The 15,131-nt window shown below is 37.5% G+C and overlaps 1 protein-coding gene across 1 annotated transcript in view; it reads left to right on the top strand.

The window, feature by feature from the left end:
- PTPN3 (protein tyrosine phosphatase non-receptor type 3) overlaps positions 1–15,131 on the top strand; it is a 101,950-nt gene that overhangs the window by 24,858 nt on the left and 61,961 nt on the right. The window contains exon 2 of the mRNA XM_072411911.1: positions 4,561–4,712. Within this exon, the coding sequence (XP_072268012.1) occupies positions 4,575–4,712 (138 nt within the window). The 5' untranslated portion in view covers positions 4,561–4,574. The remainder of the gene's footprint in view (positions 1–4,560; positions 4,713–15,131) is intronic.

The following is a 15,131-nucleotide window of genomic DNA, read 5'->3' on the forward strand; positions in this document are numbered from 1 at the left end:
TTAGCACAGGCTTTGGTATGTTTGGTAGTTTTATGTACTTTATTTTTCTTCAAGCATTACCTTTAACTTTATTAAGTTAATTTTAACCTAAAATGTAACATTAAATGGTTACTTTATCTGGTTCATTAGTGTTTTACCTTACAGTTATGTAAAAAAACCCTCAGAGATTAATTCCAATGCCAATATTACATAGTTTAATTACTACCAACCTGAATCTGCAAGTTTATGGTCTGATTACCCTAAAGCTGGAGGACATGTGAGCATGAGGGTTTTATTGATCCCATCTGCTGTTTCATGTGTTGGCCATCCTTCATGCCTCCATGCTTGATGAAGTTGCAAAAAATGTGGTTGTGAAGCTTCTGTGAAATATTTTTACATGCCGACTAAATTTACTGTCTTATGCGATTAATGTTCTTCTATATAGTTTTTATATTCTTCTTTGTACGTCACACGACTTTACACTGAGCAGGCCCAAGATCAGGTGACGTAAATGGGGAAAAAAAGATTGCCGATCCCAATGCTCATGTGTGAGATCAGCATTTTATTTCTCCCATTAAAGAAAAGGCTCCTTCTCCGACATTGGGCATGCGCAGAAGGAACAGCCAGAGCCCCCCAGGATACGTGACGTAGGTTTCCTACGGAATACGTGATGTAGGCTGTGTTCTCCCATTCAGTATTGTTCGCCATGGTGATTAAAATTTTCAAACTTCAATCCTCTGCCACTGAACCTCTGCTTGGTTACTTATTGGTGCTTATCTATGGACTTGCATTTATGACATTTTGAGGTATACATGTATTCTTGATAAGGTGAATTATCAATATATCCTTATGGAAAATTGATTGGAATTATAAAATGTTTTGTATTTCTTTTCATCACACAATAATAAACAGATTTCTGCATAAATGTAATTGAAAGTCTATAGGCACTCTGTTACTGCTGGCTTTGTACTACTCAAGGAACCAAGGTCGATCTCAAATGGCAAGTTTATAAACAGATCTGGTTTTTTCCTTTTAGGATTATAAAAGAGTCCCTATACACTTAAGCATATAATTAGCAGGAAGAGTAATCTGTAGTCAGCACACACTAATTATTGTACACTACGTTTTCTCGCTATGGTTTGTTCCTGAATACACGTCGGAAGGGAAGAATGTAGGAATGACTCACACAACAATTTCTTCAACTCCACCACATTGTAAAGACTACTGCAGCACACAGTAATGAAGGTGTGTCCAGCATGTGTCATTATTTAACTTGGTTTCTCACCACATTTTTACCTGCCTGAAAGGACATATGTTCTTTTCAACACATGTCTCCATTCAACATGTGTTGCTGCAGTAGAAAATAATAAGAATAAATATGATCAGTTTTTCTGTTGTCTTGTACCTTTTGTACACTTTTTAGCAATGCTTACAGTTACCTCTGGGACATAGACCAGACCTTGGCCTAACCTTACTTTTCCAGCAATTAAAATTTGTTTACAGCCTTTGCTGTAACAGCGTCAAGAATGTGTCATTATCTTCAGCATTGGTGTGCCTGCTTTTAAAAGCTAGATCTACCAGAATTTCTAGCATAGCAGCTTCAGCATGGCATGTAAGATAGGAGCTATCATTAATAAATTATCTTTCAGAATACACTTTGAATTCTTGTGATATTTTTGAATAAATGCTAATTGCATTCCTTTTTTATAACGCAAAAAGTTCATGGTAATTTCAATAGAAGAAGGTTGTGACTTTCAATATGGGCTGTGAAAGTTTTGGGAACAGGACTGAATTGCATAGCCTTCTTTTAACCATTTCTTATACCCCAGCTCAGTTGGCATTGCCTTCTTCCGATTTCTTCCTCGGAATTTCCATTAGCAATAAATTTTATCATATCACAAAAAAATGTCCGGAAATCATACTACCTGGTCTTTAATCTGATAAATATATATATATATATATATATATATATATATATATATATATATATATATATATATTTGATTTGATAAATCTGTACTGTTGAAGTCACTGCTTTTCCAATATTATTTTTGTTTTAGTACTTTTTTTTTTACTGTGTTGTGTTATCAGCTACAGCTTTTAATTTTATTTTAAACACTTTTCTGAAGCTTAATGCTTGTATCATGTATAACATAATGTATATGTGGCTTTCTTCTACTTATATAAGAAAATTTTAACATGCAGGTGTATCTGCACTGAGCTCAAAACAATCGGTACCAAACAAATAATGGCACAGAGCAGAAAATCTTTGGCATAGGAAGGTGAGGCTGACTATAGTGATAACCAGAAATATGAACAGGCCATGGCTAAAAATAAATGCAAGGCATTTTGGTTATTTTTTAGGTTATTAAAAGTAGACCAGAACATAATATTTTTTGAGTTTTATAATAAATTAAAAAGAACAATTCTAGCAGTAAGTGTAATTAAAGCCTAGTCAAAGCAGGGAAGAACTCCGTGTTCTCCCCAAGCCCTTTTAGCTGGGTGCATTTTTCAGAAACCACCTGGCTGTTTACAGCTTTTTCCACCCAGCTTATAAAGATCTGGAGAGAATACTGGGGCAAAAAGGAAAAGAAGGTAAGGTTTTTGCCAAGGTGTGATTTGAAATTGTGAACATGCAACAAAAGTTTAGCATGATATTTGTTACAGTTCCAAGGTCCTTATAGGAGCAAAGCTTCGAAAGTGTCTTCACTAATACTCCTCTCACGGAGAGAAAGTCTGTAGGTATTTAATGTTGAATCTAGGGTTCCCACACTTTGCAAAACTTATCAACAGAATTGAAAAAAACCTGCAGACAATTTTTTAAATTATATTTAATTTTCTTTATATATTATATTTAAAATATAATGACATCTCATACTTTACTTGGTTTGTTGTTGATGTAGCAGATCACTAGGCCTTGGCCACCATGATCTGCTCTTTTACTATGAAAATGCTGTTTACTATGAAAATGAAGATAAATAACCAGAATTGGGAATTGTTGGGGCTCTTAGGAAAAGATTTAGCTGATACAATATATACCAATTGAGGTACTGCATTACAAAACCTACGGAGATAGATTTTTTAATTTCCTTATATGCTCCATACCAGCCATCTTATTGGGTATACTGGTTCAAATGCTTGTTACCACAATTATCTATTCAGCCAGTCAAATGGCAGCATTATGTATTTAAGAACATAGACATGTTCAAGGTGACCTGCTAAAATTCAGACCAAGCATCAGGAGGGCACTGTTGTCGGTACCAGACGAACTGGTAGGAGTATTTTAAAAACTGCCAATCTGCTGGGATTTTTACACACAACTATCCCTAGGGTTTACAGAGAATGGTCTGAAAAAGCAAAAATGTCTAGTTCAGAGAGGAATGGCCAGGCTAGTTTAAGCTGACCGAAAGGCAATGGTATCTTAAATACCCACTGGTTACAACCGAAGTATGCACAAGAGCATCTCTAACTGCACAACATGTCAAACCTTAAAGCAAAGGGCTAAAGCAGTAGGAGAGCAACTAAGGCTACAATTCACACAGAGTCACCAAATTTGAAGATTGGAAAAATGTTGCCTGGTTTGGAGAGTCTTAATTTCTGTTGTGACATTTGGATGGGAGGGTGACAATTTGGCATCCACAACTGGAAAGCATGGATCCATCCTGCCTTGTATCAATGGTTTAGGCTGTCGGTAGTGTTATAATGAGTAATTTCTTGGCACAGTTTGGGCCCTGTAGTACTAACTAATCACAGTTTAAATGCCATGGCCTACCATAGTGTTGTTGCTGACCATGTTCATCCCTTTATAACGCAGAGTATTCATCTTCAGATTGATATTTCTAGCGGCAAAATGCTCCATGTTGCACAGCTCAAATCACCTGAAGCTAGTTTTTTAAACATGACGATGAGTTTACTGTACTCGAATGGTCTCCACACTCACCGGATCTCAATCCAAAGGGGCACGTTTGGATGTTGTGAAATTGGAGATTTGCATCATAGTTGTGCAGCTATCAAATCTGCAGAAACTACATGTGGATCCTCAGTACTAAAAATACTTTTTTTTAATTTAAATTTGTAATGAGATAAGAATGAAATATTGCACACATTTTAGTTACCACTACTTTTAGTACTTTAAAAGTCTTTTTCCCCATGTAAGACCTTGGTGGCTCACTGGCAATCCCACTGACAATCCCACTGACAATGGATTACATTTCAAGGCAAGGAAGGACCAACTTTGTTTCACTCCTTTGGTTGTCCTGCTTACAGTCCTTAGACCTTTAAGGTAAAGATGGGGCCTAGCAGTCAAGTGATCGCCAGTGAAACAAAAAAAGTAAAAATACAAATGTAGAATGTTTTTTCTTTTTCCTGTATTTTACATCAAATGCATTTTAAGTGAAGGTATAAGGTGTTCTTTTGTGGATTTACTATTTTCTCCTACAGAAACATACATTTTCACATTATTAGCTTCTAATAGTGATACTTGATGTGATACTTAAACCTTGTGAACATTTTTCAAAAACCATGTACATAAATTGTGGAACTTTTTTTTTTTTGACAAAAATGTTTTTTTATTTCTTGTAGGAACCGTACTAGTTATGAACTCCCGGCTGCGTGCTTTGGGTGGAAGGATAAACAATATTCGAGTCACTGAACTTCCAAAGGAGAAAAATAGATCTGAAGTAGTTTGTAATGTCCGCTTCTTGGATGGCTCTTACCAGTGCTTCAGAGTTAATGTAAGTGTTTTTTAGGCTTTTTATATATTCATTTCTATTATACTGTAAATTGAACTGTGGGGCACACCTGAAAAGAAAATTGTCAACTTGTAGATCTGTAATGGTTTGTTCCTCTACTGGTTAATCGTTCACCAATTGCTTTTGCAAGTTTTTAAAGAATTAATGGCAATGCAGGGTACTAACTCATGTGTTGCATTAATGCATCGCCAGTGAAACATAAAAAAAAAAAGGAAAAATACAAATGTATAAACCTGCGTGTTGCCGCAGCGCATTTGTATGAATGAGCCTGTGATGCAGTCTGCTGGAGGCTAACTACGGTTAGGTCCATAAATATATGGTTCTGTACATTACCACAATAAATTTTAAATGAAACAACTCAGATGCAGTTGAACTGCAGACTTTCAGCTTTAATTCAGTGGTTTGAACAAAAAGATTGCATAAAAATGTGAGTAACTAAAGCCTTTTTTTTTTTTTACACAATCATTCATTACAGGGGCTCAAAAGTAATTGGACATTGGCCCAGATTTATGAAAGCTCTCCAAGGCTGGAGAGAATACACTTTCATCAGTGAAGCTGGGTAATCCAGCAAACCTGGAATGGAACTGGTCCAGGATTCAAAACATTTGATAGCAAATAGCAAATGATTTAAAAAAAAATCCATTCCATGTTTTCTGGATCACCCACGTTCACTTCTGAAAGTGTATTCTCTACCAGCCTTGGGGAGCTTTGATAAATCAGGCCCATTGACTCAAAGGCTATTTCAAGGGCTGGTGTGGGCAATTCCTCCTTTTTGTCATTATCAATTAAGCAAATAAAAGGCCTGGAGTAGATTTGAGAGGGTGGGGGTGCTTGTATGTGGAAGATTTTGCTGTGAACAGACAACATGCGGTCAAAGGAGCTCTCCATGCAGGTGAAACAACTCATCCTTGAGCTGCAAAAACAGAAAAACCCATCCAAGAAATTGCTACAATATTAGGAGTGGCAAAATACAGTTTGGTACATCATGAGAAAGAAACAAAGCACTGGTGAACTCCGCAACGCCAAAAGACCTAAACGGAAGACAACAGTGGTGGAAGATCGCAGAATAATTTCCATGCTGAAGAGAAACCCCCTGCACAACAGCCAACCAAGTGAACAACACTTTCCAGGAATAGGCGTATCGATATCCAAGTCTACCATAAAGAGAAGACTGCATGAAAGTAAATACAGAGGGTGCACTGCAAAGTGCAAGACACTCATAAGCCTCAAGAATAGAAAGGCTAGATTGGACTTTGCTAAAAAGCATCCAAAAAAGCCAGCACAGCTCTGGAAAAACATTCTTTGGGCAGATGAAACCAAGATCAACCTTTACCAGAATGATTGCAAGAAAAAAGTATGGAGAAGGTGTGGAACAGCTCATGATCCAAAGCATACCACCTCATCTGTAAAACATGGCGGAGGCAGTGTGATGGCTTGGGCGAGCATGGCTGCCAGTGGCACTGGGACACTAGTGTTTATCCATGATGTGACACAGGACAGAGGCAGCCGAATGAATTCTGAGGTGTTCAGAGACATACTGTCTGCTCAAATCCAGCTAAATGCTGTCGCATTGATTGGGAGGCGTTTCATAATACAGATGGACAATGACCCAAAACATACAGCCAAAGCAACCCGGGAAGGAGTTTATTAAAGCAAAGAAGTGGAATATTCTTGAATGGCCAAGTCAGTCACCTGCTCTGAACCCAATTGAGCATGCATTTCACTTGTTGAAGACTAAACTTCAGACAGAAAGGCCCACAAACAAACCGCAACTGAAAGCCGCTGCAGTAAAGGCCTGGCAGAACATTAAAAAGTAGGAAAGCCAGCATCTGGTGATGTCCATGCGTTCAAGACTACAGGCTGTCATTGCCAGCAAAGGGTTTTCAACCAAGTATTAGAAAAGAACATTTTATTTTCAGCCTTTTAATTTGTCCAATTACTTTTGACCCCCTGAAATTAAGTGATTGTGTTAAAAAAGGCTTTAGTTCCTCACATTTTTATGCAATCTTTTTGTTCAACCCACTGAATTAAAGCTGAAAGTCTGCAGTTCAACTGAATCAAAGTTGTTTAATTTAAAACTAATTGTGGTAATGTACAGAACCAAAATTAGAAAAAAGTTGTCTCTGTCCAAATATTTATTGACCTAACTGTATATTGGCTTCCTATTGACAACACTATCCTACATCTGACACCGCATTTTAGAAAAAAGGTTTATTATATTTTTTTTCATACTTTTCTTTTCTTACTGTATCTGTTCTATCTAGTTTCTGTGCAGCCACTTCTGTCTATGTATAAGTACTACCAGAGGGTACTGAACATCATTGCTAAGGGTGGATTCTCTGATAATGACAACAATGGAAAATGCCTAGAAAATGGGCCTGGAGAAGATACACTTTTGGTGAACCTGGGTGATCCAGCAAACCTCGTATGGATTTTTTAAAAGTCATTTGCTATTACCTAATGCTTTCATTCCATCATCAATTCTAGTTTGCTGGATCACCCAGGTTCACTGAACCACCAAAGTGTATCTTGTCCAGTCTTGGAGAGCTTATTTAAATCGGACCCAATGTGCTGGCGGCAATGTGTTGACTGATGTAATTTTTTTTTAATATGTGAACACATGACTGAAATACATGCAGAACAGGAACACAGAATATGGACAGGTATTACTTTATAGAAACAGCAATTTTAAATTGCAAAAATATAACATTTAATTTAAAATGTTGTAATTTTGCATGTGTTTGTCTTGGCTGGTAGAAACGGCTACATCACAGCTTTAAATATCAGGAGAAAGGGTATGCATTTAAGGAGGTAAAAATAACCGTGCTGGCAGTACATCTGCCCCCTCTATTACAAAATCTGCTTCATTTCAAACACCCCCTGGTCTGTGCAGGATTTTTTACTTTAACTGTCTGACAATAGAACATGATCGGCTTTTTCCTGCTTTTTGCTCTGGACCCCTTTGTAATAATTCTCAATTATATTCCACACTTGTTTTTAACCTTAAGCCCTTCCCATAATTGTGGAAGACTTAATGTATAGCATCTAGGCTATCTTTTTACGAAACTATTGCTCCACAATAAGTGATTTGCACTAGTGTTGGGACATGACTATTTCCATCAAAGCCTAATAACAGTTATGCATTTTGTTTTTGTTTCTTTAATAAAAATATGTCATTCCATATTCTGACTTGATGTCCAACTTCAGTCCTCAAAGGCCATATATATACAAGAAATTATTTTTATATTAACATTCTGACTCTTTGCAAACAGCATCTTTTACCAATTTTACTACAGTCTGTTTGAGGAAACACTAAAAAGATGTGCAGGGATACTGGTTCAAAGGACTGGAATAGGACCGCCTAGCTATATATGTTCCCACTGGTGCATAGAACTGGATTTACCAAAACTCAGCTGAAGAAATCAAACCTTTTTGGTTGTCATGTATATGCCTATACATGTTATGATAACAAGATTAGGCTGATATTTCTGATGGAACAGGTAAACTTCTGACTACTGATATCTGATCTGAGATTAGAAGGAAAATTCAGCTTTACTAAAAGTTTTTTTTTCTCCCTATATATCTAAAATGTTGGGGCTTATACTTCCTCAAACCCACCATGAGAGCGTCCACGCACTTTTGGCTAGATCCTAGGGAATATTCATCAATGGAAATTTCTTAGAAAACAATATAAGAATTGACAAATGTCATCTTAACTTCAGGATTTTGACACTTGGTAATATTAGGTAATTTTTAAAGAGGGGTGGTGTCCATGCAGTTTAGATGGACATTGCATTGCACTGCAAAGGTCACCTAAAATTGAACCCTGTGCGCATAGGGTCTTTTGTCTTTAAAACCCACCTGTTACTTTTCACATATATTCCAAAGAATTAGTTTGGAATGCAGTGCATGGCAATGCTCACTGCCACACAGATGCAATTTAACAAACACAGTACACAGCCATAGTGGAAATGAAAACTAAATTTGGATTTCAGTCATCTTCCAACAGCTTACTGTGGGCCTGTGCAGGTTTAGGTGCCTATTCATAGCTGACAGGAGTGGTGCCTGGTATGGTCTACTGTTTTTGTAGACCATCTGGTTCGGGGTTCAACATGTTATGCAGTCAGAGAAGGTCTTTTGCATACCTCTGTTGTAACAAGTGGTTATTTGAGTCAGTCTGGTCATTCTCCTCTGCTTGAAAGGGCATTTTCAGCTAAACAACTGCTGCTCACTGGAAGTTTTTCTTTTTTTCTGATCCTTCTCTGTAAATGCTGGGATTTTCACTCGACAATCTCTAGAAGAGTAGCAGTTTCTGCATAGCACCAACAACCATGCCACATTCAAAGTCCCCTAACCTTCCCGGCCGTAACCCCCAGCCACACTTGGTGTGGAATTGGCAGGGAGTTTAAAAGTCCTACCTGGTTCCCACGTTCCAGCGCGTCCTCCAACGATACCCAGCACCTTCTTCCCCTGGCAATGCCGGCCAGACATCTGTATAACCTGGCGATGCCTGGCCGCCATCTGCATCCCCAGCATGTGAACGTTGGGGACGCAAGACCAGGGGAAGCAGATGCTGGCCAGGCGTCTGCTCACGAGTGTGTGGCTGGGAGGCCGGGCCAGGTGGGAAATTTTAAATATGCTTTACATTTAAAAATACTTAGTATTCATACCGCCAGGGAGGTTTTTTCACCTTTCCTCCCTATTCTGATTCATTGATGGCTGATTATAAGATCTACCACCATGTAGCATCTCCCAAAGGCAGCAGATCAGTCTATCTATCTGTCTATCTTTTTTTTTTTTTCCTAGAATGATTTTTGTTTGTAATATGAAAGTATGAGGGAAGTTATCTAACATACATTAACATTTTATTAGATTATCCTAAACATTTATATCTATTTATCGGTGTATGGTTCATGGCCTAAGTGTTCATTAATGACTGAATCAATTATCCTCTATGCTTTTGCCGTGATATGCTTTGTGACTGCGGAGGTGCGTGGGCTTTTCAAAAGCCCTAACATTGCAGTCTGGCTATGACTAATCTTTCAAAAAGTATAGACTGAACTAATAGAACATTTTAAACCATTGTAAAGGTGTATTTACGAAAGCAATGATGCACCAACCTTATGTTTATGTGGGCTGTAATTACTTATCCATGTAATTAAGAAAAGGAATTTAAATGTAAATCTAAAGCACAAAAATAACATGCTCATTAATAGAGAATCGGTTGGCAAGAAATGGTAATCATTTTCTTGTTGTTATTTTAAAGCATCTAAACTTAACTTCAGCTTCATGCTTAGCTAAGGAAACCTAATGCATAATAGCAGCCATTACCCACAAGTGAAAAGAAAACAGTCATGACCTGTTTAAAGCGGAACTAAAGTCAAAATAAAAAAATGACACTTACCTTTACTTCCACAGATCCCTCAATCCCTCTGGAGGGATGGTTCTTCCATAAGGTCCACGTCGTCCTGTTTTCTTGTGCTGTCCTGGCGCAAAGGAAATGCCAGAAGCGCCATTTTCATTTTCCTTCTTGTGTCTTCTACCTACGTCACCTGATCTCACACTGTGCAGGCGCGGGTGAGGTATACTGCTGTATTTGTAAAAAAAAGGGCCTATCTCACTGTGCATGGCAGCCCAAAGCCTCCTTGGATTCGTGACCTGATATATTAGGAATTCTGTGAGAATCCACAGCTTAAAATATATTAGGTGTGGTGGTCAGTGGAAAGAGTGTCACCCCTACAGATAGCCAAAAAGATCAAAAGTTTCAGTAAAACTGACCTGAGCGGAACAACTTGTTCATTGTTCAAGGAACCCCTAGCTACCTTCTGAAGGAAACCTGGTTGGAAACAAGACAAAACAGGAGAAGCGCACCAGATATAGAGATCATGAGCAGTTTAAATATTCATAAATGGACACATAACATGCATGCTGGCTGTAGAGTTTAAATGTTAAAGATAAGACATATTAAAACCCAGATCTGGACATCTAAAGTTTTTTTTTTTCCTCTTTTCCACATCATTTTAACAGCTTTGCTACTACTGCAGTTAGTGTACAGCCACTGGATATTCACAAACATCTAGCACAAACTTACCCCTTCCTTAGGTTATGTGACTTAATACAGTGCTGCTGTGTTGTAATGTGATTAAAAGGAGATTCCCATCTGCAGCACAAGGTCACTTGACTGGGGTTCAAAAAAATTGCAGTCATTCTCGGCACACCTAAGAGGTTATGAATCCAGGATTGGTTCCCTGTGTCACGCTATCTATGATTTTATTTGGTTTTTGTTTGAGTAATTTATATTTTTTTTATTAAAATTCTTGTTTCATGCATTTTTAATGCTGAAAAACAATACATTGATGGCCAAAACAAACACCAACTAAGATGATATTTTGACAAGGGTTTTCTTTAGTCTTGCTGTTTACTTTTATTTCTATAAATTTTGACAGTTCTTTCAGATCTAGGTTTATGTAAACTACCCGTCATTTAGTCAACAAATACAATAATACTGAATAATTCATTTTCTTTCCAAAGTAGTTAGAATTGTTTTTTTTTTTGTTTTTTTTTTTTTTTTACTGTTCATAGACTTTTGTTACTAAATGCATATAGTTTTATGGTAGAATAATACAGTAATAATATGGTGTATTTTCTATTTCTTATGTTTTTTACCTAAAGTTTAAATCAGATCTGTGCAGAATGTTAAGAATGTAAATTGGTGGCAATATGTAAATAAGGGTGCGTAGAGATATCTGGTTGTAATGTAGGTTTTTATTGTATTTACATTTTTGGCAGTTTTAGAACGTCATACTGGCTGTAGATTGCAGTAAAAATTGAATTACTTAAAGCATACCTAAACTCACAGATTTCACTTTACATAAACGGGTAGACAACCCTTTTATGTTAAGTAAAAATTCTGTTTGTTTTTTTTTTTTTAAAAAGGGTGCAGCACTGCCTAGGCGATCGAGAATGGATGAGTACACAAAGCTCTCGGGATACCTACGTCACGCATCCCAGGAGGTTCTTGGGAGCCTTTTTGTGAAAAGGGGAAAAAATTGCCAATCTCACGCATGCTCAGTGAAATCAGCAAGTCTTTTTCCTATCTACGTCACCTGATCTCGTGCCTGGGTCAGGTAGGAAGTAGAACCAGGATGAAGAGGCGAAGATTGCGGCGCCCTGGAGCACTGGCATGGAGACGGATGCAGGGAGGACGCAGGACCCGATAAAAGAATCCTCCAGACCGAATGGCGTCCCTGCGGGATTAAAGGTAAGTTGATTTTTTTTTTATTTTGGGGGACTTTTGAGTTTAGTTGCTCTTGAAAGTGGAACACCAGCCAGGTTTCAGATGGTATAATTTAAAAGGTAGTCAGATATTAGCTCTTTCAGGACACAAAAGGTATAAATGTTTCTAAATGTTTTCACTTTTTAAGTTCTCTTCAAACCAGAAATTGGTGCTTGAGCTTCCATTTACACTTTACATTTAGTTGTACCGTCTCCTCCTCTGTGCTGTTATTACCTATTTTGATTTCACTGCAGACTGTGAGCTTCACTGGAAGACATGCAGTTTAATTCAGACATTCTTTCTCTGCCTTATTGCCACTCGCATACTGGTTTCAATTTTTGGCTTTCATTATCTCAATTATGGACACTCAAAATGTTGACTTTACATTAGGCAGTCTGCATTTACATTTAACCTGCCTATTACATCCACTCATCCCATGCATTGATCGGGCATCAACGCGTTTTGATATTTATGTAGCCCTTCCTAGCAGCCAGCCATCTGCTTGTATCAGGACTTTTCAGGGGAGTACTGAGGTGTTGTACTGTGATGTCCTTAGAAAGCTGTGTTCAGCACCCTGCTGGCCCCAGCCATGATCTGCTTGTACTGCACTGGGAAGCACTGAGGCTGAGTGATGATGACATTGTGATTAAAAATTAACATATATTATAAAATATGTTTAAAATAAGATATTTTTAGTTGTGTTCTTCTCTTCTGAATATATTGCTATTCAGTATCGGTACACACTAACTGCAACAGGCTAACTGCAACAGACCGGCTAACTGCATACTATACACACTAACTGCAACAGGCATATTTGGTGGTAAAACCTGGTATCAAAGCATGTACTATATGTTTAGATTGCTTAAACATTTTTACTTTTTAATGGTCATCCTGTATATTTCCACTGGCCAGAGCTGCGGACCATATCCCCCGTATGGATCGCAGGCTCAGGGCAGTGGGCGGGTTGTGTCTCTGGACACAACCCACCAACTCTCCCATTGCAGGCTCAGACCTGGGATGGGAGAGTGGGAGAGTGGGTGGGTTCTAGCATCATGAAAAGGAAAGTTTCTTCTCCTTTGAGTGACACACGGCTCTCCGCTCATGCGCGACCTGGAGTCTGTAAATTTAGAGGTCCAAAAAGTTGGCGACTGCTGCTTTAATGTCATATCACCTGGAACATTTTATGGAACCACCAAATATATTTTGTCTTGCTTGGCACACCTGCACATTAACTTTGTTTGTTACCATGTTCTACTTACTAGGTAAAGGACAATTTACAAAGGGGTACACTTTTTTTCCTCCTCCACATTGTCTGCATTTGTGGAGATTCTACACATCTGAATCTCTAATACAAATTAAAATCAGTACAGAAAACATGTAAAAACCTTGGACTCATAAAAAACTATTTTAGTATAGGAATGAATTTTAAGTAGATATTCTAATGCTTAAAAATGTACCAAATGGTTTGTCTAACTGTTTAATTGCCAAGGACATATCTTAGGCTTCAAACAAGCCCATGGCTGCAAGAAATGCACTTGTTTTAGATATTCATATTTAATATCATCATACATTTTAGAGTGATAGGAATAATTCAATGGCCATTATTTATAGCAAATAAGCTGTCTTGACTTTAGTATCTGTTTACTCAAAACAATCTCATGTTTTATATATTCAGAAAATTTTGATTTTCCAGACAAATACTGTTGTACAAACAGTACAGCTTGTACTTTTTCAGCCTAATGGGGGTGAGGCTGACGAGACACATTAAAATATAAAAATGATGGCATCATGTCAAAGACTTTTCTGCTTTTGGAGTACTTGCATAAAAAGAAATAGAAGATTGTACTTTACATTAGTCACACGTTGATTTAAAGTGCATTGCCTTGCTAAAAGGGTGTGTATGTGTTCATGTTTTGGAAAACCTAAAGTTTAGAATATGCTTTCAATACAATTAATATTTAGGATTGTTAATCTGCCAATTGGCCAGTATCTGTTCACTCTCCTCTGTCTAACTAGTCTCTATACAATCTCATTAAAATTACCAAAAACAAAAATATAAAGTTTAAAGGCCTACTTAAACAGTCCATTCAATTATCCATTTATGTAGATCTATGTAAGTGTTGGTGGTGCACATATTATTATAACAAAGCTAAACTCCAGACAGATGGTTAAAATGCAATTGTTGGTATCTGTCATGCTTTATACTTCCTTTTTAACTACTTGCCTGTTTGGCAGCTTGGGTCAGCCCTTTCTCTCCTGCCTCCACATGATAGGCAGTCCCATTGTCCATGATGCCTAAACTGGCCCACATTCCTAGAGCACATGAACACCAGAATGAGCTGTGTGAAGCTAGACAGAGGTCTAGAACTCATCAGGGTCTGGGAGATGAGTTAGTGTAAGGGGCTGGGAATGGAAGATTAGTAGTACCAGGAATTGGGAGATGAACTATATAGCTTTGTGGTGTGACGTTTTACCATCTTTAAAATATTTGTTAGCATATATTTTGGTCCTCCAGGTGTTGGAAAATAAGCAGTCTGGTCTCCAGATAAAAAAAAGGTTGGATAAGCCTGCTCTATAACACGTTGACTATAGTGAATATGCAGTTTCATGTTATAAAAGGTCAAGGGTGATACTGCAGATTTTCTACCTGTACTAATGGAAGTTCCAGCCTTATCTGTTAACATACTTTTCCTTATACAGTAATAAGGGTGCAAACAAAAACAATTAAAAAAAAAGGTGTTTAAAAATACCCGAAATTTCTAGATATAGTAGATTTTGTACATTTATGCCAAAACTAACAATATTAGTGATTTTCTCCCCATATCTCTGATTTTTCATTTCAGTTTTACAAAATCTTAATATAAAGGGATTTTTCACTTTACTTAAAGCTTGCATCTGTAACATATTTAGTTAGACAATCAAAGGTATTGCCTGCAACAACTCTTCTTTTTCAGCTGATGCCAAAAATAGGAAGGAATTCACACATCTGTTGTAAAAGTGAAAGTATGAACACAAGACTTAGACATCGCAAGTCTGGTATATGTCAACAATATCACATCATTACTGACATATGTTTACTCTATACAGGCTTTTGCAACACTATGGTGAGTGGGTGTTTTTCCAAA

The sequence above is a fragment of the Pyxicephalus adspersus genome, chromosome 5, assembly GCF_032062135.1.
Source record: "Pyxicephalus adspersus chromosome 5, UCB_Pads_2.0, whole genome shotgun sequence".
Taxonomy (NCBI): domain Eukaryota; kingdom Metazoa; phylum Chordata; class Amphibia; order Anura; family Pyxicephalidae; genus Pyxicephalus; species Pyxicephalus adspersus.